The following is a 20,902-nucleotide window of genomic DNA, read 5'->3' as shown; positions in this document are numbered from 1 at the left end:
CTGAAGGAAAGGAGAGTGAAGTATCTACAATCTGGTGGGTTGCTGGAACCGAGGCAGTATGGATTCACCAGGAGAAGGGCCTGTCAGACAAACCTGTTTTGTTTTTTTTTAATGGGTGACTACTAAATTGGATCAAGGAAGAGCACTCAATGTGTTCTACTTGAATTTCAGCAAAGCTTTTGATACGGTCCCACTCAGGAGGCTTGTGAATAAAATGAGAAACTTGGGAGTAAGTGCCAAGGTGGTGGCATGGATTACACACTGGTTGACTGTTAGGAGTCAGAGCTTAATGATAAATGGAACCTGCTCTGAAGAGAGAACTGTTAAGTGGAGTGGCCACACGGTTTGGTTTTGGGACCAGTTCTGTTCAATACCTTTGAGTGACGTTGCGGATGGGATAAAAGGTAAAATTTGCCTATTTGCGGATAATACTAAGATCTGCAAACAGAGTGGACATGCATGAAGGCATAGAGAGAATGAAAAGGGATTTAAGAAAGCTAGAAGAGTGATTGACTATTCGGTAGCTGGGATTCAATGCCATTAAGTGCAGAGTCCTGCATCTGGGGTGCGGTAATCCAAAAGAGCTCTTTGTGATGGGAGTGAAAAATTGATGTACACTGACCAAGAGAGGGATCTTGGGGTAATAGTGTCTTGTGATCTGAAGATGGCAAAGCAATGCGACAAGGCGATAGCTAAAGCCAGAAGAATGCTGGGCTGCGTAGAGAGGAATAACCAGTAAGAAAAAGGAGGTGATAATGCCCTTGTACAGGTCCTTGTGAGGCCTCACTTGGAGGACTGTGTTCAGTTCTGGAGTCCGTATCTCGAGGGACATAGGATAGAGACAGTCCAGGGAAGAGCACCCAAAATGGTGTGGGGGCTGCATGAGAAGACCTGCGAGGAGAAGCTAAATGTTCCGAATATCTATATCCTGGAAGAAAGGCGGTGCAGGGGAGATATGATACAGACCTTCAGATACCTTAAAGATTTTAGTGATGCACGTTCTGCAAACCTTTTCCGTTGGAAAGAAACCAGTAGAACTGGGAGTTATGAAATGAAACTCCAGGGAGGGCGATTCAGCACCAACGAAGGGAATTTTTCTTCTCGGAGAGGGTGGTGGATACCTGGAATGCCCTGTCGGAGGAGGTGGTGAAGATGAGAGGATTGAACGGGGCATAGGATAAAACACTGTGCATGGGGGTACTTGCTGGTGTGGTGGTGACCTCCCTTAATCTTTGTAACCCCTCCTTAATGTACAGGTCAAGCACAGAGGGAGGCGCAAAGTTATTTGTAAGTTCTTTGGGGCAGGTGTAGGAAGGAGTCCTCTCTGGCTGACTGGTGAGCTGTGATGGAGCTGAGAGCTGTGCACTGGGTGCCAAACAAACCACTCCCGGAGCACATGGGCAGTGTCCAGAATAACACTTTACTGATACAGTCTCATTGAATGGCACAATTAAATATGGTAAATCACACACCAAGTCTCTGAATTACAGATCCTTTATCCTCTATCTGTGCGTTAGTCTTTATTAGGCGGGAATCCATCCATCCACACTTCTGGCTTAGATTCTGCAGGGGTCCCTCTGGCCTAGACCCCCTTGGATGGATGGGAAACCCCTCCAGATGGCACAGAAATCTATCTTGGCACAGAGTTATTGTCTCTCTCTTTCTCTCTCAGGGCTCTTTGGATGCCAGATGGGTGTCCTCACTTGAATGTAAATCTTTTACCCACACTTGGATTAATCTTCTGGTGGTAAGAATCCTTGCAGACTGCAGATCTTCCCTAAACACTGGGCATCCAGCGGGGCTCCTTTAAATAAATGTTCGAAATCTCAAAAATCAGTCCCAGAGCAGCTCGCGGGGAGAGTAGGGCCACGGAGCCCCTTTGGCTTGTCCTGGAGGATGTGAGGGATTCAGAGGCTCCAGGGAAGCCCAGAATCCAGTGTAGGAAAATATAACCGCTCCCTCGGACTTCCAAATAATACTACCCTTGACCAATAAAATAAGCCTGATACGTTGATGCAGCTCAGACATTGCTCTCTGCTTCGATGGCAAGGCATATAACAGGGAACTGGATTCAAACAGACCTTTGCAGCCTGGGAAATTGATAAGCGTGGGGGTAACCTATCCGGCACAGCAGATTCTCCCATAAGCTTGCTGGGCAGACTGGATATAGGACCATTTGGTTCTTTTCTGACCTCATTTCTATGTTTTAGGGTTTTGAAGTTACTTTAACTTGTCGGGTTTTTGTTGTGCTGTCTTTTTTTGCTCAGTTTGGTTTTGTGTTAAAATTATTTTTTAACTAAATAAACTCTGCAGAGACTTTTTCCTTGGATCTGCAGAATAGAAGTTTTTGTGAAACAAAATTAACCATTACTATATTATCTAATCCTGTAGAGGTAGTAGTAGCTTTGCTTCTGTAAATGCCAGTGCTTGCTACTAGTTTTTCGGTTAGCAGAGTTGCTTTTCATGGACACACAGGACTGACAGTAGTATGCAGAAACAGACTTTGGGGTGAAAGACAAATTTACTTTTCATACAACTATCAGTGTCTCTGTTTGGTCCGTGCCTGTCCAGGAAGCACGGACACCTTGTAGCCATTGCAGCCTCGAATAGAAGATACTGACACCTTGTGGCCACTGTTGCTACTGCAGCCTCTGGCTTTTTTGCAGACAAAAAAAAATTAATATTTTTAATAAACCAAATCTGCTTATCTTTTTTTATCGTGAACATGGATGTTAATCTAGAGTTGGGCTGCAGGGCAAAACATGCAGTTAGTCTGCGACTTTGGGCTGCATTGGACTGCAGGGGTCGAGACACTGGAGAGAGATACATCAGTAATGTACGACAGGGAGAGTGAGTGATGCAAGGTGAGCCTCACTGGTTGCTGCAGCATTGGCAGGCCACATGGGGCATGTCAGCAATGAGCTGTAGTGGCAAGAAACATGAGTCATGGAAGCAACAGTGGGGGGGCCATAGTGTCTGCCCTCTTGTGCTCCGAGGCAGTATGCAGCTGTGGCCAATGTGCATACAGTAGTGTAGGGGGATAGTTGATGCCAACGGAGCTGCAAAGGTCCTGGTCAGCAGGACGATGCATTGAAGTAGGCGAGACAGGAGATGGGTGGTGCTTGAGGAAGTGTGTGAGAGAGGAAATCGGTTGAGGAGACGAGAGACTGGATTGGCTTGTGGGGTGGTGGGGATCGATTCTGTGTGTCTGAGAGAAGGGTTCAGTGCCAAGGTTGGTTACGTATTTGAGAGGGTACCAGGAATGGGGGTTGGGGGAGAGAGCACTGGGCAAGGGAGAAGGGATGGTGGTGTGAGGAGGGACATCTTCCTCCTCCCCCATTATGGATTCCTTTTTGAAGTTTTGGTTTTATTAGTCTTCAGGGAGAGAATAACTAGAAATCCTATGTTTACAAAAGAATTGTTGCAATAAAGAGATTAATTTGACTGCAAATGCTTTGTGGATTTCATTTTAAATGTAACTGTTAGATTCTGTAATTTATAACACGACTTCAGAGTAGATCAGGGCAATTTGTCCGAAATCCACCAATTGCAATCTGTAGATGGACACATGCATCACTGCTGCCTTGATTTCTCAGCTGACAATTTTTTTTTTTTTCAGCTGAGGAAGATGAAGATAAAGAGGATGATTTCCGAGCCCCACTCTACAAGACTGTGGAAATCAAAGGGATCCAGGTGCGCATGAAGTGGTGTTCCACCTGCCGCTTCTACCGCCCCCCTCGCTGCTCTCACTGCAGCGTCTGTGACAATTGCGTGGAGGTAAGAGCGCAGCCGGCTTGGCTTCTCTCTCTCGCCCAGTCTGGCCCTGCTCCTGGTGTCTCATCTCTCACTTCCTTCCTGGCAGGAGTTCGACCACCACTGTCCCTGGGTGAATAACTGCATTGGCCGCAGGAATTATCGGTATTTCTTCCTCTTCCTGGTCTCTCTCACTCTGCACATCATCAACGTCTTCGGCTTTGGTCTAGTCTACGTCCTGTACCACGTTGAGGAGCTCTCTAAGGTCCATGCTGCTGTGACGTATCCTTTTCTCGCTGCCGTCGCACGGAGCTGCGAGGGCGACGCGGCAGGGTTTGAATACCAGTAGATAAGACTGCCTGGCCCATGCAGTGAGACTTTCTCTCTGGTTTTTTTTTTTTCTCGCTAGGGTAGGTGAATACACAATCCCCCATTGCCTAAATTAACACCAGTTCCTTCCCCTATTTTCCCCTTCTGAACCGTCCGCCCTGCTTCCCCTGCCACCATCCACAACGGTCTCGAGAGGTTGTCTTCTGCCCCTTTCACTAGCCCTTGTCTCAAGAATGTTAAAGTTCCATCACATTTTGGTTACCACCAATTCTGGTAAAAGCCATTACAGGCATCAGCCAGCCTCTTAAAGAAAATATTTATTATGATGTAAATTTTGCTCTCTGCAACTTCACATCATGACCCCTTGACCTTGCGTTTCCTCCTCCCATACTTCTAGAAGCTCGCCATATATTTGAAGGTTTGTCACATCCCTGTTCTTCCACCTTTCCTCTAGCAAGAACATATTGAGTGTCTTGAGCCTTTCTTTGTCGGGTTCATGTCGCAAGCCTTGTATCATTTTAGCGGTCCTTTTCCGAACAGATTCCATCCTCTCAATTTCCCTACCAAGATATGGCCTTCAGAACTAAACACTTTGCCTTATTAATAGAAACCTAGAAAGACTGGCAGATGAAGACCATGCAGCACATTCACATCTCCTGCTCAGCCTTCGAGCCCCTTCCACGCCTTCAGGAATTTAGATACTGTCCTGGTCTCCACTGGGAGGCTGGTCCACGCATCCACCACCCTTTCTGTAAAGAAATGTTCTTAGGTTCACTCATTTGTGTTGAGTAAGTTTGCATCATAGATTTATTGCTTTCCACTACATTTGTTGATACCCAACAAAAAACACTTCTGCCTTTAGCCAGTTCTCCTTACAAATCCCACTTTCTCCCTTTATTTTACTATCTTTTGAATTTCTGACGCCTCTTATAAAGAAGAATGTCTCTCTTCTTGGTGGGGGCAGTCTTTTATCTGCTTTGAAACCTGGTGCAGGCTTTCCCCCAGGTTTCAAAGAGTGAGTGTGTGGATATATATTGTCCTTTTGAAACTTTCTTTTGCACTTGCTTTTTGTGTGTGTGTGTGTAGATTTCCTGTGGAAAATAACACGCACTCCTCAGCACCTTCCCTAAATAACACGCACTCCTCAGCACCTTCCCTAAAGGTACTCGTGGACGATTTCTTCTGCGCCCTCAGGTTGTCAGCTCACTTGGACTGAGCGCTGGGATCTGTCGCGAGCCTTCATTTGCAATGACTTGGAGATGATTTTGCCTTTTTTAATATCCTCTGTGAATGTACTGTAGTCCGGTCATTGCAGTCTCAGTGAGGACCTGTAACCGTGCACCTTGCACCCAGTCACTAAGTGTTGCTGTTTCAGATGCAGGGTGCATGGTTACAGGCCCTAGGAGCTAGGCATGCAGCATCCCCAGGTAGCAGAGAACCCGAGCCAGGACTGGAACCCATGGTAGTGCAGCACTGCCTCCTAGCCACCTGCTGGGCCCAGAGCTGTACTTCCTACTGAAATGTTTTCTCGGGAGTTTTTGTGTAAGCTTTAATTGACTCTTTGCGTGAGCCTGTTTCAAATGCATCTCCAGTTACATCCGAGTGAAGTGTTTGAAATTCATTGATGTCTAAATACTCCATAATCTTGTCACCTCCCTTTGACAGTTGATTTCTGCTGTATGTTACCTCTATGCATTATGAACATCTTTCACACGTGTTGGTAAGATCTGTGTAAAGTGTTTTCCTATTCCAGTATACTTAAGAACATGCCATACTGGGGCAGACCAAGGGTCCACCAAGCCCAGCCTCCTGTTTCCGTCCGTGCCACGGTGCTTAATGTGTTCCCTGGTGGCTATGCCTAATCTCTCTGAATAAAACCTTCTCTCGTGGCATTTTCCTTTATTCTGTGCACTCAGCATGGCAGTGATGTGCGTGGCAGGCTTGTTCTTTGTTCCTGTAGCTGGTCTTACTGGGTTCCACATGGTGTTGGTCGCCAGAGGACGTACGACTAATGAGCAGGTAGGGCACTTTGGGAAGCATTGGGATTCTTCGTCCTCCGTGACTCGGCGGTGACGCTTTTTCTCCCTCCTTCAGGTTACGGGTAAATTCCGAGGCGGTGTGAACCCTTTTACCAATGGATGCTGGAGGAACGTCAGCCATGTGCTCTGCAGCTCCCCTGCGCCACGGTAGGGCCCACCCTCTGCTTCCTAACCGTATCCCCTCAGCCCCTTCCCCCTCCCTCTGTCAGTCACTTCATTTCTTCAGGTTTCTGTCACTCAAATACAACATTGTACGATCTTGGCAGGTGCAAATGTGTAGGTCTCTAATTTTGTGGGGATTTCCCCTTATGGATATGTATTACAAATGAACAGATCACCTGAGGAGGAAGTGCAGCGTTCCTGGAGTTCAGAGTAATTCTGGATTTGTTTTCTGCCATAAAGTTTTAGTGCTTTTTAAAAAAAAAAAAAGATTATAACTTAATACGAGTTGAACAGATTGTACAAATGAATTATCAGATAGTGACTTAAATCTGGGAGAGGTTTCTTTTTACATTCCAGCCAGTGCTAAGTGTTATGTGAAGGAAAGGTATGGCAAAGTAAGACAGGAATAGGCAGCATCTAGTGACAAGTATTGGCAAACCCAAAGCACTGGACTCAAGATTGCCAGGGTGGTGCTCCTGCACTTTTGAATCTGGATGAATATTGAGAAAAGCCCAGTGTTAAAGATCTGCAAACCTGGTACTTTTTCAGGATAAGAGAGCCAGGGATTATGGAAAGGAAAGGCCTCTAGCACCTCCTTTTTTGCTTGAGTAGGTATCTTGGCCGAGCGAGGAAGGAGCAGACCGTGTTAGTGAGACCACCATTCTTACGGCCAGAGGCGTCGGATGGACAGATCACCGTTAAGATAATGGACAACGGGATACAGAGTGAGCTGAAGAGATCAAAGGTGAGAAGACCATAGATTGTTTACTAGTTTGGGGGATGGTGGGGTAGGTAGGGCAGGACATTGTAAGGACCCAGTAAGAAGGGTACGAGGGCCACCCTTGTAAGAAAAAAGGATTTGAGGGCTCCCATCAAGTTAAGGGTGAAGAACTATTTTTTTGTGAGTTTTCTTTCCACGTGCTTCACTTTCTCTTGCATCCCACAGTCCCGAGAGAGCCTTGAATTGACAGAGAGCCAGTCTGCAGATGCTGAACCACCTCCTCCACCCAAGCCAGATCTCAGCCGATACACAGGACTGAGACCTCCGCTCAGCCTGCCAACTAACGAAGGTAGGAAAGAGGACCCTCGGGGAGCAGAGAGAACCGGCGATAGGAGAATTGTGTGTCAGAGAAGCTCACCATTTTCAGGAACATTATTTCTGGGGCTGTAAGTGGGTTAGGGGGATGTTGCCTTGGCAAACCTGTTTGTGGGGAGCTTAGTAGTGGAATAGTAGGGGGTGGGGAGTAGATCTTGGTGCTGTAGGACAGGATTAAAGTTTGGTGTTCCCACTACTGGAAAAGCAGAGGAGAGTGATTGCTTTTGTTACTGTTTCTTGTAGAGAGTGGTCTGGCAAGAGACAGTCCTCCAACTCCCACCATGTACAAATATAGACCTGGATACAGTAGTAACAGCACCTCAGGGGCTATGCCCCACTCCACCAGTGCCAAGGTAAGCAAAGTCCAACTGTACAGATCCTGCTCACTGATGAGATTTGTAGGTATCCCCCCTTAAATACCAGAGAAGTGCTTTTCATACTTAAACTTTCTAATTATTCTTTTATTTTGCCTGGTTGCTTCATGCTCAGTTTGAACCAACCCCTGCTGGGCTCTGATGTCATGAGCCTTCGTTTGGAATGAGGGATGCAACAGTAGAGATGGGAATCGGGTGCCGGAATCAGTTCCGGTATCGTGGACCCGCGGGAAATTTCGTTTCCTGCGGTCTGGACAGTTTTTTTTTTTTTCCCGGCTGTCCTGAGCCGGGGGGGGGGGAACCCCACCCCAACCCTGACCCTTTAGATCTAATTATTTACAATCCCCCCTCCCGCCCAAAAAAAAAAACTTGCCTAAATTCCCTGGTGGTCCAGCAGGGGTTCAGGGAGCAATCTCCTGCTCTCGGGCCATCTGCTTCCAGTAAACAAAATGGAGCTGGTGACAGGGGCAGACCAATGGCACTGATTGCCCCTGTCACATGGTAAGGGCAAAGGGCCATCGGCGCCATTTTGATTACTGGCAGCTGACGGCCTGAGAGGGGGACATCGCTCCCGGGACCCCCGCTGGACCACCAGGGACTTTAGGCAAGTTTTGGGGGGGGTGTCAGGTGGATGGGGGAATGTAAATAATTAGATCTAAAGGGTCGGGGTGGGTTTGGGTTTTTTTTCTGTGTGCCCTTTCTTCCCCCACCCCCCCGCCATGGGATTTTCTTATCATTTTCGGGGACCCCCAATACATGATGGATTAGAAAATATCGTACGATATTTTCATCCGTCAAAAAAACGATGCACATCCCTATGCAACAGTAACCATCCTCGTTCAGGGGCTATAGAACAGACAACCAGTAGGTGTCACTGTTGTATAATAGGTGAGAGCCTCTTAACCCTGGAGCTTTTGAACACTGCCCTTCAGCCTTGGTGCCTGCTAGCATTCATTTTTGTGCTGTGGTATTAGAGGTAATACCATTCAACTTTCCCTGCTGTGGGAAATGGAGAATGTGTTAATGAGTAGATAGCATGTGAGATCCCAACAGGGTTTAGAAGCCTTTGGAAAGTTAAACTGCTTGGATCCAAAACCTCTCTTCCAGACTGTGGCTGCTTTCATGTGCTGAACAAAAGTTTCCTTGAAATTGGAAGTGTTTCCTTTACTAAAGTTGTTTAATATAAACAGTATCACCTGACCTGGGCGAAGGGAGAAAGCAATGTTGCTTACCTGTAACAGGTGTTCTCTGAGGACAGCAGGATGTCAGCCCTCACACATGGGTGACATCATCAGATGGAGCCCGGCACGGAACTTTGATCTCAAAGATTCTAGAGCTTTCAGCATGCCGTACTGAGCACGTGCAGCTGAGGTCATCTCCTTGCCCCCTTGCCAGAGCCTTTCAGTCCATGATATAGCTAATACATGGAGAAACAAACTCTCAGGGCCGACATCCTGATGTCCTCTGAGAATACTGAGGATGAGCAGGGTCAATCTCAAGCTACAGGCTGCCTAAGATATTACAAAGCAGGGAAACTCCATAATGCAAATAGCATCCCATTTCCCCTTTTTGTTTGTGAGGCAGCCGATCCATAATAGGGAAAAAGAGGTGGATTCTACCCTCAGAGACCCATAGTTCAGAGTGAGAGACGAAAACCCTGATGTGCAGTATAGACGCCTAAGGCAAAGGTGGGATACAAATTTGGGGTGAGAAGCCCACTTGTCCGCACAAAAACTAATATAGTCAGAGCTTCCATGCCGTGAATCCTGACAAGCACCAGTAGGCCTAGCTCCTCCTGGCTACAGGAAAAAAGCTCTTGGACCAAGACTGCATAGTTTTCTTCAGTATCACAAGACAACCGAAGGACGATCTGGGACTAGAGAGCCCTCCAGAAAGAAAACTGCACTTCACTAACAGCTGAAGAACAAGATAGATTATTTACACACACCTGCACCCAATGTTTGGCCAAAAGGAACACTGGGTATAGAACCCAAATACTTGCTTGGGAGAAAAAGCAGCAAGAAGCATCAATGTCTGCAGCAGATCCCACCTGCCGAACTACTACAAGAAAAGATCTGATCTCTCAGGTCAGAAGGGATGGAAACGAGTGCAGAGGAAAGAAACGGCTACCTCTCCAGTGGGAGCTCCACACGAAGACCCTGAACATGGGTACTGAGCTGCGCCTGAAGATCACCTAATCTAGGCCGTTCAGCAGGATAAGCCACGTGAAAGGGAAGCACCTTGGCCAGGAATCTGACCAAAAGCAGGGAAAGGATTGTGTACCTTTCTTTGACACTCTACCTTAAGACCACTCCCATTCGCCCAGTGGCTTCTCCCGAGACATTCTGACTGAAAGTCAGGAGAAGTGAAGGATACAAGGTGGCAGGCCCTGGGGCTGCAAGATAAAGAATTAACCACCTAGGTTCTAGAAATCACAGTTGGGGATTCCCCAACTATAAAATCCCCCTGCTAATCCCATCAGGGAGTTGCCACTGAGGCTGACTCAGCCTATAGGCTCCATCTCCTCTAAGTAGACAAGAGGCAGTGAACACTGAGAGCACAGTATGAAGCCTAGATTCAAGCAAGGGTGAGAACAACCTGACTAAGTCCGGAAACCTCTCTGCTGAGAGTCAAAAACAGAAATTCTTCAAGAGCCAGTCCCATGAAAACAAGACTTCCTCGCTGACCCAGGTACCCTTAGGGTACCAGATCAGGTTCATTCTGACCACCAACCTAGCATAGCTGTCAAACCTGTTGTCAAAGATAACGCGTTCATCTACCTAATAAGCTTGTGCAACCCAAAGTGGAAACATCTGCATGGACAAGGACCGCCTTGTCAGCCACTGAACATAGCCACTATGGATTACGCCTGAAAGAGGAAATGACAAGGCCTAAGTGACTACAACATGGGTGCGAGATCCTTCAACCCCAATACAAGCCATCATGGATATGGCTAGTTGTCTGAATGTACATATGCCATTGGAGAGGGATCGAACCCTCCCCTCAGACAGTGCCACTCAAATGCAACACTGATTGGCTGGAGCGGTCACAGAGAAAAAACCATGTATGTTGTGCTCAGCAGGTATCAGAAGAGGCATGGAAGAAATCTTCATCTGTTGCTGGGGAGCAGATTCCTTGGAGATTGAATCCCAAACACTGTGGGTAGCCCAAATCCAGGTTAGCTCACTGCCTGCCACAAGGCCTGATGGGCTCTTGGATCCAGTGGGAAACAGAGCAGCTGCCACTCAGAGGGAAAGCCAAGCTGGGGAGTGAAAACAACCCCTTCCTGCATCACAGCATCAAGAGGGAACCTATTAAGGTTGATCTTGAAACCCAATAGCATACCTCTCATCCCTGAGGGGGGAGGAAGAGTCATCCTGATCCCAGAACCCCCCTACTCTCTGTACGAGAGTGGGGCACAGTCACCTAAGAGTTTCTGTTGGTGACACAGCCTGTTGCCAGTGGCCACTTAGACACTATGGCAGCCAGGCGCAGGGATGTGCTACTTCACTGTTGCATTGATGCATGCAAATCAAGGGCTGTGTCATTGCCCCAAACCTGCAATGGAAGGCATCCCCATGAAGGGGATCCAAAGTGTAAACCAATACAGGAGGAGGCCCATAAAGGTCCATCTCCTCCCCATGGGGGAACGTATCCCAATACTACAGTCCCGGTATCCACCCCCAAATGCAGCGTGAATAGGAGTGCATTCTCAGCCAAGACATCCCAATGCGCCAGTGAGCAAGCATGTGATGTCTTCTATCATAAGAAACACACATCAGAGTAATGGTGGCTTGAGCCTGCTCTGCACCCGTGCAGCCTGTGTGCGCTCAAAGTTGAAGCACCTGTGGGCATAGCCCATGCCGTGGCTTGGACTGGTGTATAAAACTGCAGCGGTGCACTGTGACGGTGCTTACTGTCGACGTATGCGGTGGTGCACTAGATGCTGCCCATAGTGCCACCTATTTGAAGGCTCCTGATGGCAATCGGTAGCCTCGGGGCTGGTGCACTTGGCTTGGGCAGCCCAATTTTGAAGTCCTGCTCCAGCATGCACCCTGACTGTGCTTGACACTGTTGGTGCCCTGTATGAAAGCTCTAGAATCTTTTCAGATCCATTGGTTGTCACCCATGTGAAAGGGCTACCATCCTGCTTGTTCCTCTTTGTATGGTACCTGTATGGTGCGTTTGGAAGGAACTATGCCCAGGGAGTCTGGAGTACCCTAGGCACCCATCACAACATGAATGGTGTTAACGGCATTCAAGCCAACAATGCAGTCTATGGCATCCTGACACTCTTCAGTTCTAGTAGTGTCTGGTGTCCATGGTGCTGAGGCATAAGACACTGCCAGTGTCCACTGACTCAGTGGTACCCTATGGTGGCAGCAGTGCTCATCACGCTTGATGGCAATGGTGCTCTTACAGTGGCAACTGATTTCAGGCATGGCATCAGTGGTGACAAAATCACAAAATAGACAAAAGGAGAGGACAACATGAATAAGCTGCAGGTGCGGCAAGATTTATTACGAACAGAAAAACCTCTGCACAGTGCACCAGACCTGCTATGTAGCTGGCAGAGAGGTGCTTAAAAAAAAAATAAAAATAAAGCTAAACTACTCCAAGATACGTGAGGGGAAAATATAACACACCCAGGCTCTGCTAGAAAGAACAGCTCTTTGCAGCTCCAGAGCAAGCAAAGCTGAAAGCACAACCACACAGATCCATGGGAAAAGACTGGAGGGCCCCATCCAGGGGACAGGGAGGGAGGTGGCCACGGCTGCACATGCTCAGTGCGTGCAGAAAGTTCTGGCATCTCTTCAGATCAAGCTCCATTGGTTGATGTCGCCCATGTGTAAGGACTGCGTTCCTGCTTGTTCCTCTGTGAAACTGCTTGCTAGGGGCCCTGGTCCCCAGGGTGCTTAGAAAATATTTAAATAAAATGTTACTTTAGAAGGATTTTATGTGCCTTAAACTGCCACGGAAAATGCAGGTTGCTGTGAACATGTTCAAATTTTCTGCCAGCCTCTAAAACTGTGCCTGTGATCTGGTTTATAAGTCTGATAGCAAAATAGTCCAATATTTATTTTTTTTAAGATCAGCATTATATTTGAGCCATCTGGGAATACCCTGGGGGGAGGTGTACTGGTGCTGATGTCTAATATATTCACTAATGATCTGGAAGGGGGAGTGATGTGAGGCGATCACAACTATTCAAAAACCCCACAAGTAGAGTGAGGAGCTGCAGGACCATGTGATATTTAGGATCTGGGCCTCTAACAATATTGACAAGTGCAAAGTGAAGCACGAAGGGAAGAAAATCCCCACACCAGTGCTGAATTCCTTTTTAGTAACTGCCACCCAGGAAAGGGACCTTGAAGTCCGTGTGGATCGTACTTTGAAATCCTCAGTTCAGTGTTAGGAATGGAAAGTAAAACCTCCTCGTGCCTCTGTACAGATCTGAGGTTCATCTGCAACTAATTGTGCCTGCAGTTCTGGTCACCGTAATCTCCATAAAGATAAAATGTGCAGAGAGAAGGGGATGGAACAGCTCCTTTATGACTAGGGCTAAATAGAGGTTTAATACGAGTGGGGTGCACCAAACATGACATGAAAGTAGCTAGTAGCAACTCGTAACATTTCAGACCATGCACAATTAAGCAGTGTAGGTTGTCGTCAGGGGACATAAACTGTACTACTGGCCTTGACCATTTAAAAAAAAAAAAAAAAGTTTGAACAGGTTCATTAACATTAGCCAGGTAAGCTTGGGGCTCACTACCTCCTATGTCTGGGAATGAACAGGGATGCGATCTTCCTGGTACTAACAAGAGACCTGGATTGGTGCCTCCTGGACACAGGATGCGGACGTTAATGGACTATGGGTCTGATCCAGATTCTGAAAGTTAGGCAGGAGTTTAGTAATTACATAATAGGTGCAGTTTTGTAGCCCCTCTAGTTGGTTTGCATTTGCTGCATTTCCTAAGGCATTACTGCTAGATATAGACAGGAATGTACTCTGTGCCTGAAAAACACCAGCAGCTGTCAATAGAGCAGCCATTACTAGTTTTCTCTCTCTCATGCCAGCTGACGCGAGAAAACAGTCTGAAGGAGGCCCCTTCTATCATGGACAGCAGCCGCAACTACGGTTATCGCTCGGAGCCGAGCCTGGATCCCGATAGCTTCCGCTCCCCAACCTTTGGCAAGAGCTTTCCCTTCGACCCCCTGTCCAGCGGGTCGCGCTCCTCCAGCCTCAAGTCTGCTCAGGGCACAGGCTTTGAGATGGGTCACTTACAGTCTATCCGTTCCGAGGGGACCACCTCCACCTCTTACAAGAGCCTGGTGAACCAGACTCGCAATGGGAGCCTCTCCTATGACAGCCTGCTCACCCCCTCCGACAGCCCCGACTTTGAGTCTGTGCAGACGGGGCCTGAGACTGTTGGCTACACCTCGCCATTCCTCTCTGCCAAGATCACGCAGCAGCGAGAGGCCGATCTACACCGCTTCCCCGCAGCTTCACCAAAGCACCCTAGGGACCCTTCACCGGTGCACTATGACAATCTCTCACACCACATCATTACCTCCCTGCAGGAACGGGAGAAGCTGCTGAGCCAGTCACCATCCCCGCCACCACTAGCAAGAGAAGAGGAGCACGTGCTGGCCGACTCTGGGATCCAGTCCACACCCAGCTCTGGCCATGTCACCCGCTTCAGCTCCTCCTCCGATGATTCCAAGCGTTCCCCGCTGGCCAAGAACCCGCTTACCAGGCCAGCACCGCCCAGGTTCGGCAAACCTCTGGACTCGGGGCAAGGGTCCTCTTCCTTTTATGGTCTAAGAGGACGATCGCTGGGGTCCCCCGAGCACCAGTCTGCACCTTATGGATCCAACCTGGGAAAATCTGTTCCTTACAGCAACCAGAGGGGCCCCCACCTCTCTGGCCCTCCGGACACAGAGGAAGTAGCTCTGCAGCCTCTATTACCACCAAAGTAAGTACCATTTAGCCTTAAAACCTCTGGGCATGCATCTGTACTATGGGTACTGAGAACTGCATTCACACCTAAAGCAGCAGTTGGGTTATGCTCTGCCATTGGCACAGCGGGCTAGTGATTAGTCGAGTGTTTATTGGCGGGAACGCAGCTTGTGTCACTACCTAGGTTCAGTGAAAATGGATTGTAACTCAGAAGGTTTATAAAAAAAAAAAAAAAAAAAGGGGGAGGGGGTTGGTTTGCCCTGGAGTACATATATTGATCCCAAAGTTCCCATTTTAAAAAAAAGTAACTTAGTAGTGTGCTCTGACAAATCAATGTTTACTAGCAAGTCAAAAGTAGGGTATGTTTAGAGACATACAAGCAAGTGTCACCAAATTGAGAATTTGTGCTCGTACTTCAAGGTGCCTTTTGTCTGGCCAGCTGAAAGTGCCCTTAATTTGTGATGAATAGGAAAATTGGTTCTTACCTGCTAATTTTCAATCCTGTAATACCACAGGTCAGTCCAGACATGTGGGTTTATGCATTCCTACCAGCAGATGGAGGCAGAAAACAAAACTTTGAGGGACTGCTACATATCTGAGTGTGCCACCTGCAGTCCCCTCAGCATCCAAGCTAAAATGAGCTCACATAACGTATACCAGGGCAAACCCACAAAGGGTTGGATACCCCTAAGGCTGGAAGCCAACCTGCTCCCATAACTCATATTTAACTGAGCAACTCAGAATTGACAAATGAGGATCAGTACTCTTCAAAAAAAATCGCCAGAGAGGAAGCAGAGCCTTCAGTCGTTCGGCAGCAAAAACAGGCAGGCCTCTGGACTGATCTGTTGTATTACAGGAACAAAAATTAGCAGATAAATTGGTTCTTCTTTCCTGAACATACCCAGATCAGTCCAGACAAGTGGGATGTACCAAAGCCACGTTACATTGGGCGGGAACCCGAAAGACTAGCTCTTAACACACTTTCACCAAGAGGCCTCCTCCCGCATGTGAACATCCAGGCAATAGTGGCTGGTGAACGTATGCAGGGAGGACCAAACCAACTGACACTCCGCCCAGGATGCCGCCTGAGCTCTAGTTGAATGAGCTTTCAAACCCGGCAGAATGGGGCGACCCGTGCAAATATAGGCCAAACAGATCGCCTCCTTCAGCCAATGAGCCAGAGTAGCTTTGGAAGCTTTCTCTCTTCTTAGATCTGCCATATAAGACAGAGGTGGTCCGAGCGAGGAAGGAGTTAGTGACTTTCAGAGAGCGTAACAAGGCATGCCGTACATCCAGACAATGGAGGGCCCTTTCCTCCACTGAGTCCCTAGGGCAATCCAGAAACCCTGGTAATTCCACAGTCTGATTAACGTGAAAGGTCGAGACCACTTTTGGTAAAAAGGGTACCATGCGTAATGACACTCTGTTGCTAGAAATACGCAAGAAGGTATAGTGACCAGACAAAGCCTGAAGCTCCAAAATCTGCCTGGTGGAACAAATAGCTACTAGGAAAACCACATTCAACGTCAGGTCCTTCAATGACGCTCGACATAAGGGCTCAAATGGTGCCTCATAAAGAACACACACAAAACTGAATTCAGGCTCCACTCTGGGCACGTCTTCCGGACTGGAGGATGAACATGTTCCATCCCCTTTAGGAAACGGATGACATCGGGGTAAGAGGGCAGAGACTCACCCCGACAACAGCCCCCGAGGCAGCCCAAAACAGACACCTGTACACGAAGAGAACTGTAGGCTAAGCCATTGGACAGGCCCAATTGAAGAGAGGACAAAATGAGGAACCAATGCCTTTGGCGGATCAAGGCCTTCTTGTAGATACCAGGACTCAAAAAAAACTTCCACATGAGTGCAGGTCGCCTGGCTTGGAAAAAAGCTCAGAGTAGCCCTTCATCCGCAAGCGCCACCTCTCAAAAGCCAAGCCGCAAGACTAGTGTTCCTCCCAATCCAAAAAGATGGGTTCTTGTTGCAGAAGGCCCAGAAGATGAGCCAGATGAAGTGGGTTGTCTATTGCTAGAAACATCAGGTCCACAAACCAAGGCCAATGCGGCAATTCTGGCACCATCAGCACCACTGTTCCAGGATGTATGTCTATCCTTTGCAACACTTGACCTATGAGAGGCCACGGAAGAAACATGTAGAGGAGGATTCCCGTCGGCCAGGGGCACAAGAGCGTCCAGCCCTATGAAGCAGACTTCTTTCCTGCGGCTGAAGAACCTCATTGTCTTGGCATTTGCCTGCATTGCCATCAGATCCATTTGGATTGGGGGGGGGGGGTGTTCCCCCATCTGGCACAAATGTGATTCCAGGCATTCGGGGACAATTCCCACCCCCTCCCTGGGATCGAGTTGCTGTCGACTCAAATTTGCCTGAATGTTGTTCGTGCCCATGACATGCAAAGCTGCCAAGCCCTCGAGATGGCGTTCTGCCCACTCAAATAGCATTAAAACTTCCTGAGCAACTGCTTGACTCTTGGTTCTTCCTTGGTGATGTATGCCACTGTTGTCGCATTATCAGACAATATCCAGCCCTGAATCAGGGATAGAAACTCTGCCAAGGCTCTGCGAACTGCTCTCGTCTCCAGGCAATTGATAGACCAGGACGACTCTGCTACTGACCAGAAGCCCTGGGTAGACCAACCCAGACACTGTTCCCCCAGCCCCTGAGGCTGGCAACAGCGGTGACCACCACCCAATCCGGCGTTTCTAGGTCCATGCCCTTTTCCAGATTGCTCCTTGACAGCCTCCAAGACAGACTGCACCTGGATTTGAGGAGAAGAGGTAGCGGAAGATAAAGCTGTTCTGACACCGGATTCCATCTGGACAAGAGCACTGTCTGAAGCTGTTGCATATGCCCTCGGGACCAGATCCAATGTGGAGACCATGGAGCCCAGGACCTGCAAGAATTCCTAGACTTTGGGAATCTGAAGGCGTAAGAGGCGGGTCACTTGCAACTGAAGCTTCACCACTCTGTTGGAGGGTTAGAAACACTTGGCCCACCTGAGTATCGAAGTGGGTCCCTAGATACTCCAGAGTCTGAGTCTGAACAAGATGACTCTTCGCCACATTGATGACCCACCCCAGAGAGATTAGAATGGTCATCACTCACTGTATGAAATGACTGCACGCTTCTGTCTTCACTCGAATCAGTCAGTCGTCCAGATATGGATGCACCAGCATCCCATTCCGCTACAACACCGCCACGGTCACCATCACCTTTGTGAAAGTCTGGGGTGCCATGACCAACCTGAAGGGAAGAGCCCGAAACTAGAAATGGCGGCCCAACACTTTGAAGCACAGGAACTTTTGATGAACCTGTCTAATGGGAATATGCAAATAGGCTTTGGTCAGGTCCAAGGACATTAAGAATTCGGCCTTGCGAACCTCTGCAATGAGTTTGCAATGTCTCCATCTGGAAATGCGGAACCCGCAGACTTATAAACAGAGTTCCTTCCCGTCCCTGTTCGCTGGTTGGGGCTGGGACTATAGCCTGAAGAGAGAAGAGCCTTTACAGGGTCCCCACCATCACCTCTCGTTTGCTTTGGGAAATGCGAGAGTCCAGGAAAGCTGCTTTGAGTGGGCATGAAAATTCTAAGCCGTAAGTAGTGTCTATGACCTTGAGAACCCATTGGTCTGAGGTAATCTTGGTCCACTCCTCGTAAAACTAGGACAATCTGCCCCCTACCACTGGTTCGAGAGGAGTGGATCGAGCTGGCTTCATTGGGCAGACTTGATGCTTCTGGTCCCCTGACCGGTGCCACCTTTGGAGGGCCTGCTGACACCCCCAAAAGAACAGCTGTCTTCCGGATGAGCTGTATCCCCTGCTAGACCGAAATCGCATGGTATCCCTGAAGCAGGAGCAAGGCGGAAAAATCATCTTGGTAGTTGTCTTGTCTTCTGGCAGCTAATTTCCCTTGGAGTTTCCCAGGGACTTCATCAGCTGGTCCAGGTCCTCCCCAAACAGAAACTTCCCCTTTAAGGAAGATTGCAGAGTTGCGTCTTGGACCACATGTCTGCTGACCAATTGTGCAGCCACAGACGTTGTCGTGCCGCCATGGCCAAGACCATGTTCCTAGCCAAAGTGCAGACTAGGCCATACAAGGCATCTACCACATAGGCCACCTCGGCCTCCAAACGAGCTGCCTGCAGTGGGGAGAAAACCCCTGAAGAAGCTGGTTTGAGGTTTTTGGATCCAGCACAAGCAGGCACGCTGCATCATGCCCAGAGCTGGCACTTTGAACAAGCGCTTCAGCTGCATCTCCAATTTGTGGTCCTGAATGTCCTTCAAGGCGGCGGACCCTGCCACCAGAATAGTCTTCTTTTTAGTGACCACAGAAACTGCAGCATCAACCTTTGGAATCCTGAGGCTGTTTAAATGCTCCTTTAGCAAGGGCTAAAGCTTTGCCATCACCCTGCCCACTTTTAAGCCGGCTTCTGGTGAATCCCATTCATGGCTGATCAGCTTCTGAATCCTTTTGGGCACTGGGAGGAGTGACCACTTCCAGACATGTCCGAGGCGAAACTTGGTTTTGGCTGGGCCCGGCCTAGCCCCCAAGGAGGCCTGGGTACCTGATTGATGTGCCAAAAAGGCCTCATGCATGGGGAGAACCCTGTGGGCCCTCCAAGTCCTGAGTCCAGAGCCCCCTCCTGACTCCTGACCCGCAGACAAAAGTGCGCGGGTGTGTGGGGAGGGGGCTCACTGGGGGATCCCAACCTGAGACAGTTTCCTGCCTATCCTTTTCCTCGGTAAGGGACCTCTGCCCTTTTAAACCTGAGGTCCAGGCAGCCTCCCAGTGCAGAGGGAGCGATTATTCAATCGGCCGACCGCATGCCTGACAGGCCTCCATGCATGGTTTGTCGGCCATGAGGTTCGTGTCCCAGACAGGAAGTCTCGCCCCCAAATGGCTTTCAGCAGGCAGTGTAATTGTGCCAAAAAGGCCGGTGCACAAGAAGGGAGCAACAGGAGGCCCAACCGCTGTGCGACCAACTTGGCCCACAGAACAAGGGACCCTTTGGGGAATAAAGAAATCAGCCGCGAAGGGCAGGGGGGTGCTGAATTCTCAAACTGCTGTGCACCCAGCCCACCCCTCGGGACTACTCACAGAGCAGGCAAACCGGCTCCTTACTGCTGCTGGAGACTTCAGAAAAGAAGCAGTCGTCTTTTTTAAACCTAGGGCTTAAGCCAGCCCACAGCAATGTCGGCATCAGAAAAACAACCAGATACTTTCCTGAAGGGAGCAGTAGAGCCAGGAGGGATCTTCAGATGGGCTCCGCCCCCTGGCTATCTGGGGACCTGGAACAGTGGGCCACAGCCATCAGGCGTGTCGAAGCCCTCGGTAGCCCAGCTCAACATGAGGGACGGCCCGCCAACTGGAACGTAACAGCTTGCGGAGCAGATACCACTAAATCTTCTGTGTCTCCACTCTGTCAGGACTGCAGGCAAGCACCTCTGGAGACAGAGAAATACTGAGGGACTGCAGCTGGCACTCTCGGTTATGTAGCAGTGCCTCAAAGGTTTGTTCTCTGCCTCCATCTGCTGGTAGGGGTGGATAAACCTACTTGTCTGGACTGATGCGGGTATGTTCAGGAAACTCTTTTAGTCTGCCTGGATAATTGGCTGCTTTTAGTTCTGAGCCTGGGAATGGTCCTTTTAACACACGGATTTAATAAAGAGGCGCAATTGTTGGAACAGGGCTGGGTCACCTATGAAGAGGTGGAAAGCAGGCTTGGTGTGCTGACAGTGGGTAAGCAGCAGAATATGGTGCCAGTCCAGACAACTGTAGTAACTCCAATGTTTTGCAAATGGTAGGCTTGAGTATACAGGGGCTAGACTTCAGCTTTCCTTCTGAGGCCTGAAAGGAATATTTTGTCTTCTACAAGCAGACGTGTAAGCTTTCTTTTTTTTTTTTTCCACCTTCACCTGTGTGACTATAAATAAATTGCAATCCAAAACAACCACTAGAGAGGGAAAAACTGGTTTGAGTTTGTAACAAAATAATTCATTGAACCATCCCTCAAATGAGGGAGAGGGTATCAGAACAAAGTGCTTGATTTATAATCCACTCTCACCCACCATGGGCCGCAGGCAGTATCAGCCTGGTCAGCACCGGGATTATAATCATTTACCCTATTTTATTAAGTACCAACAACACATACACTGGATTAATTAG

The 20,902-nt window shown here is 48.6% G+C and overlaps 1 protein-coding gene across 3 annotated transcripts in view; it reads left to right on the top strand.

Annotated features, from left to right (window-relative positions):
- Positions 1–20,902, top strand: part of ZDHHC5 (zinc finger DHHC-type containing 5) — a 71,792-nt gene that overhangs the window by 48,933 nt on the left and 1,957 nt on the right. For 2 of the 3 annotated variants that reach the window (XM_029575837.1, XM_029575838.1), the window contains exons 4-11: positions 3,620–3,777; positions 3,863–4,035; positions 6,000–6,102; positions 6,178–6,269; positions 6,897–7,029; positions 7,231–7,354; positions 7,624–7,733; positions 13,833–14,731. In XM_029575837.1, the coding sequence (XP_029431697.1) occupies positions 3,620–3,777; positions 3,863–4,035; positions 6,000–6,102; positions 6,178–6,269; positions 6,897–7,029; positions 7,231–7,354; positions 7,624–7,733; positions 13,833–14,731 (1,792 nt within the window). The remainder of the gene's footprint in view (positions 1–3,619; positions 3,778–3,862; positions 4,036–5,999; positions 6,103–6,177; positions 6,270–6,896; positions 7,030–7,230; positions 7,355–7,623; positions 7,734–13,832; positions 14,732–20,902) is intronic. The other variant, XM_029575839.1, reaches the window with a different exon arrangement.

This window comes from Rhinatrema bivittatum, chromosome 13 (assembly GCF_901001135.1).
Source record: "Rhinatrema bivittatum chromosome 13, aRhiBiv1.1, whole genome shotgun sequence".
In the NCBI taxonomy this organism is placed as follows: Eukaryota; Metazoa; Chordata; class Amphibia; order Gymnophiona; family Rhinatrematidae; genus Rhinatrema; species Rhinatrema bivittatum.
This window is presented reverse-complemented; position numbering and strand designations above follow the sequence as displayed.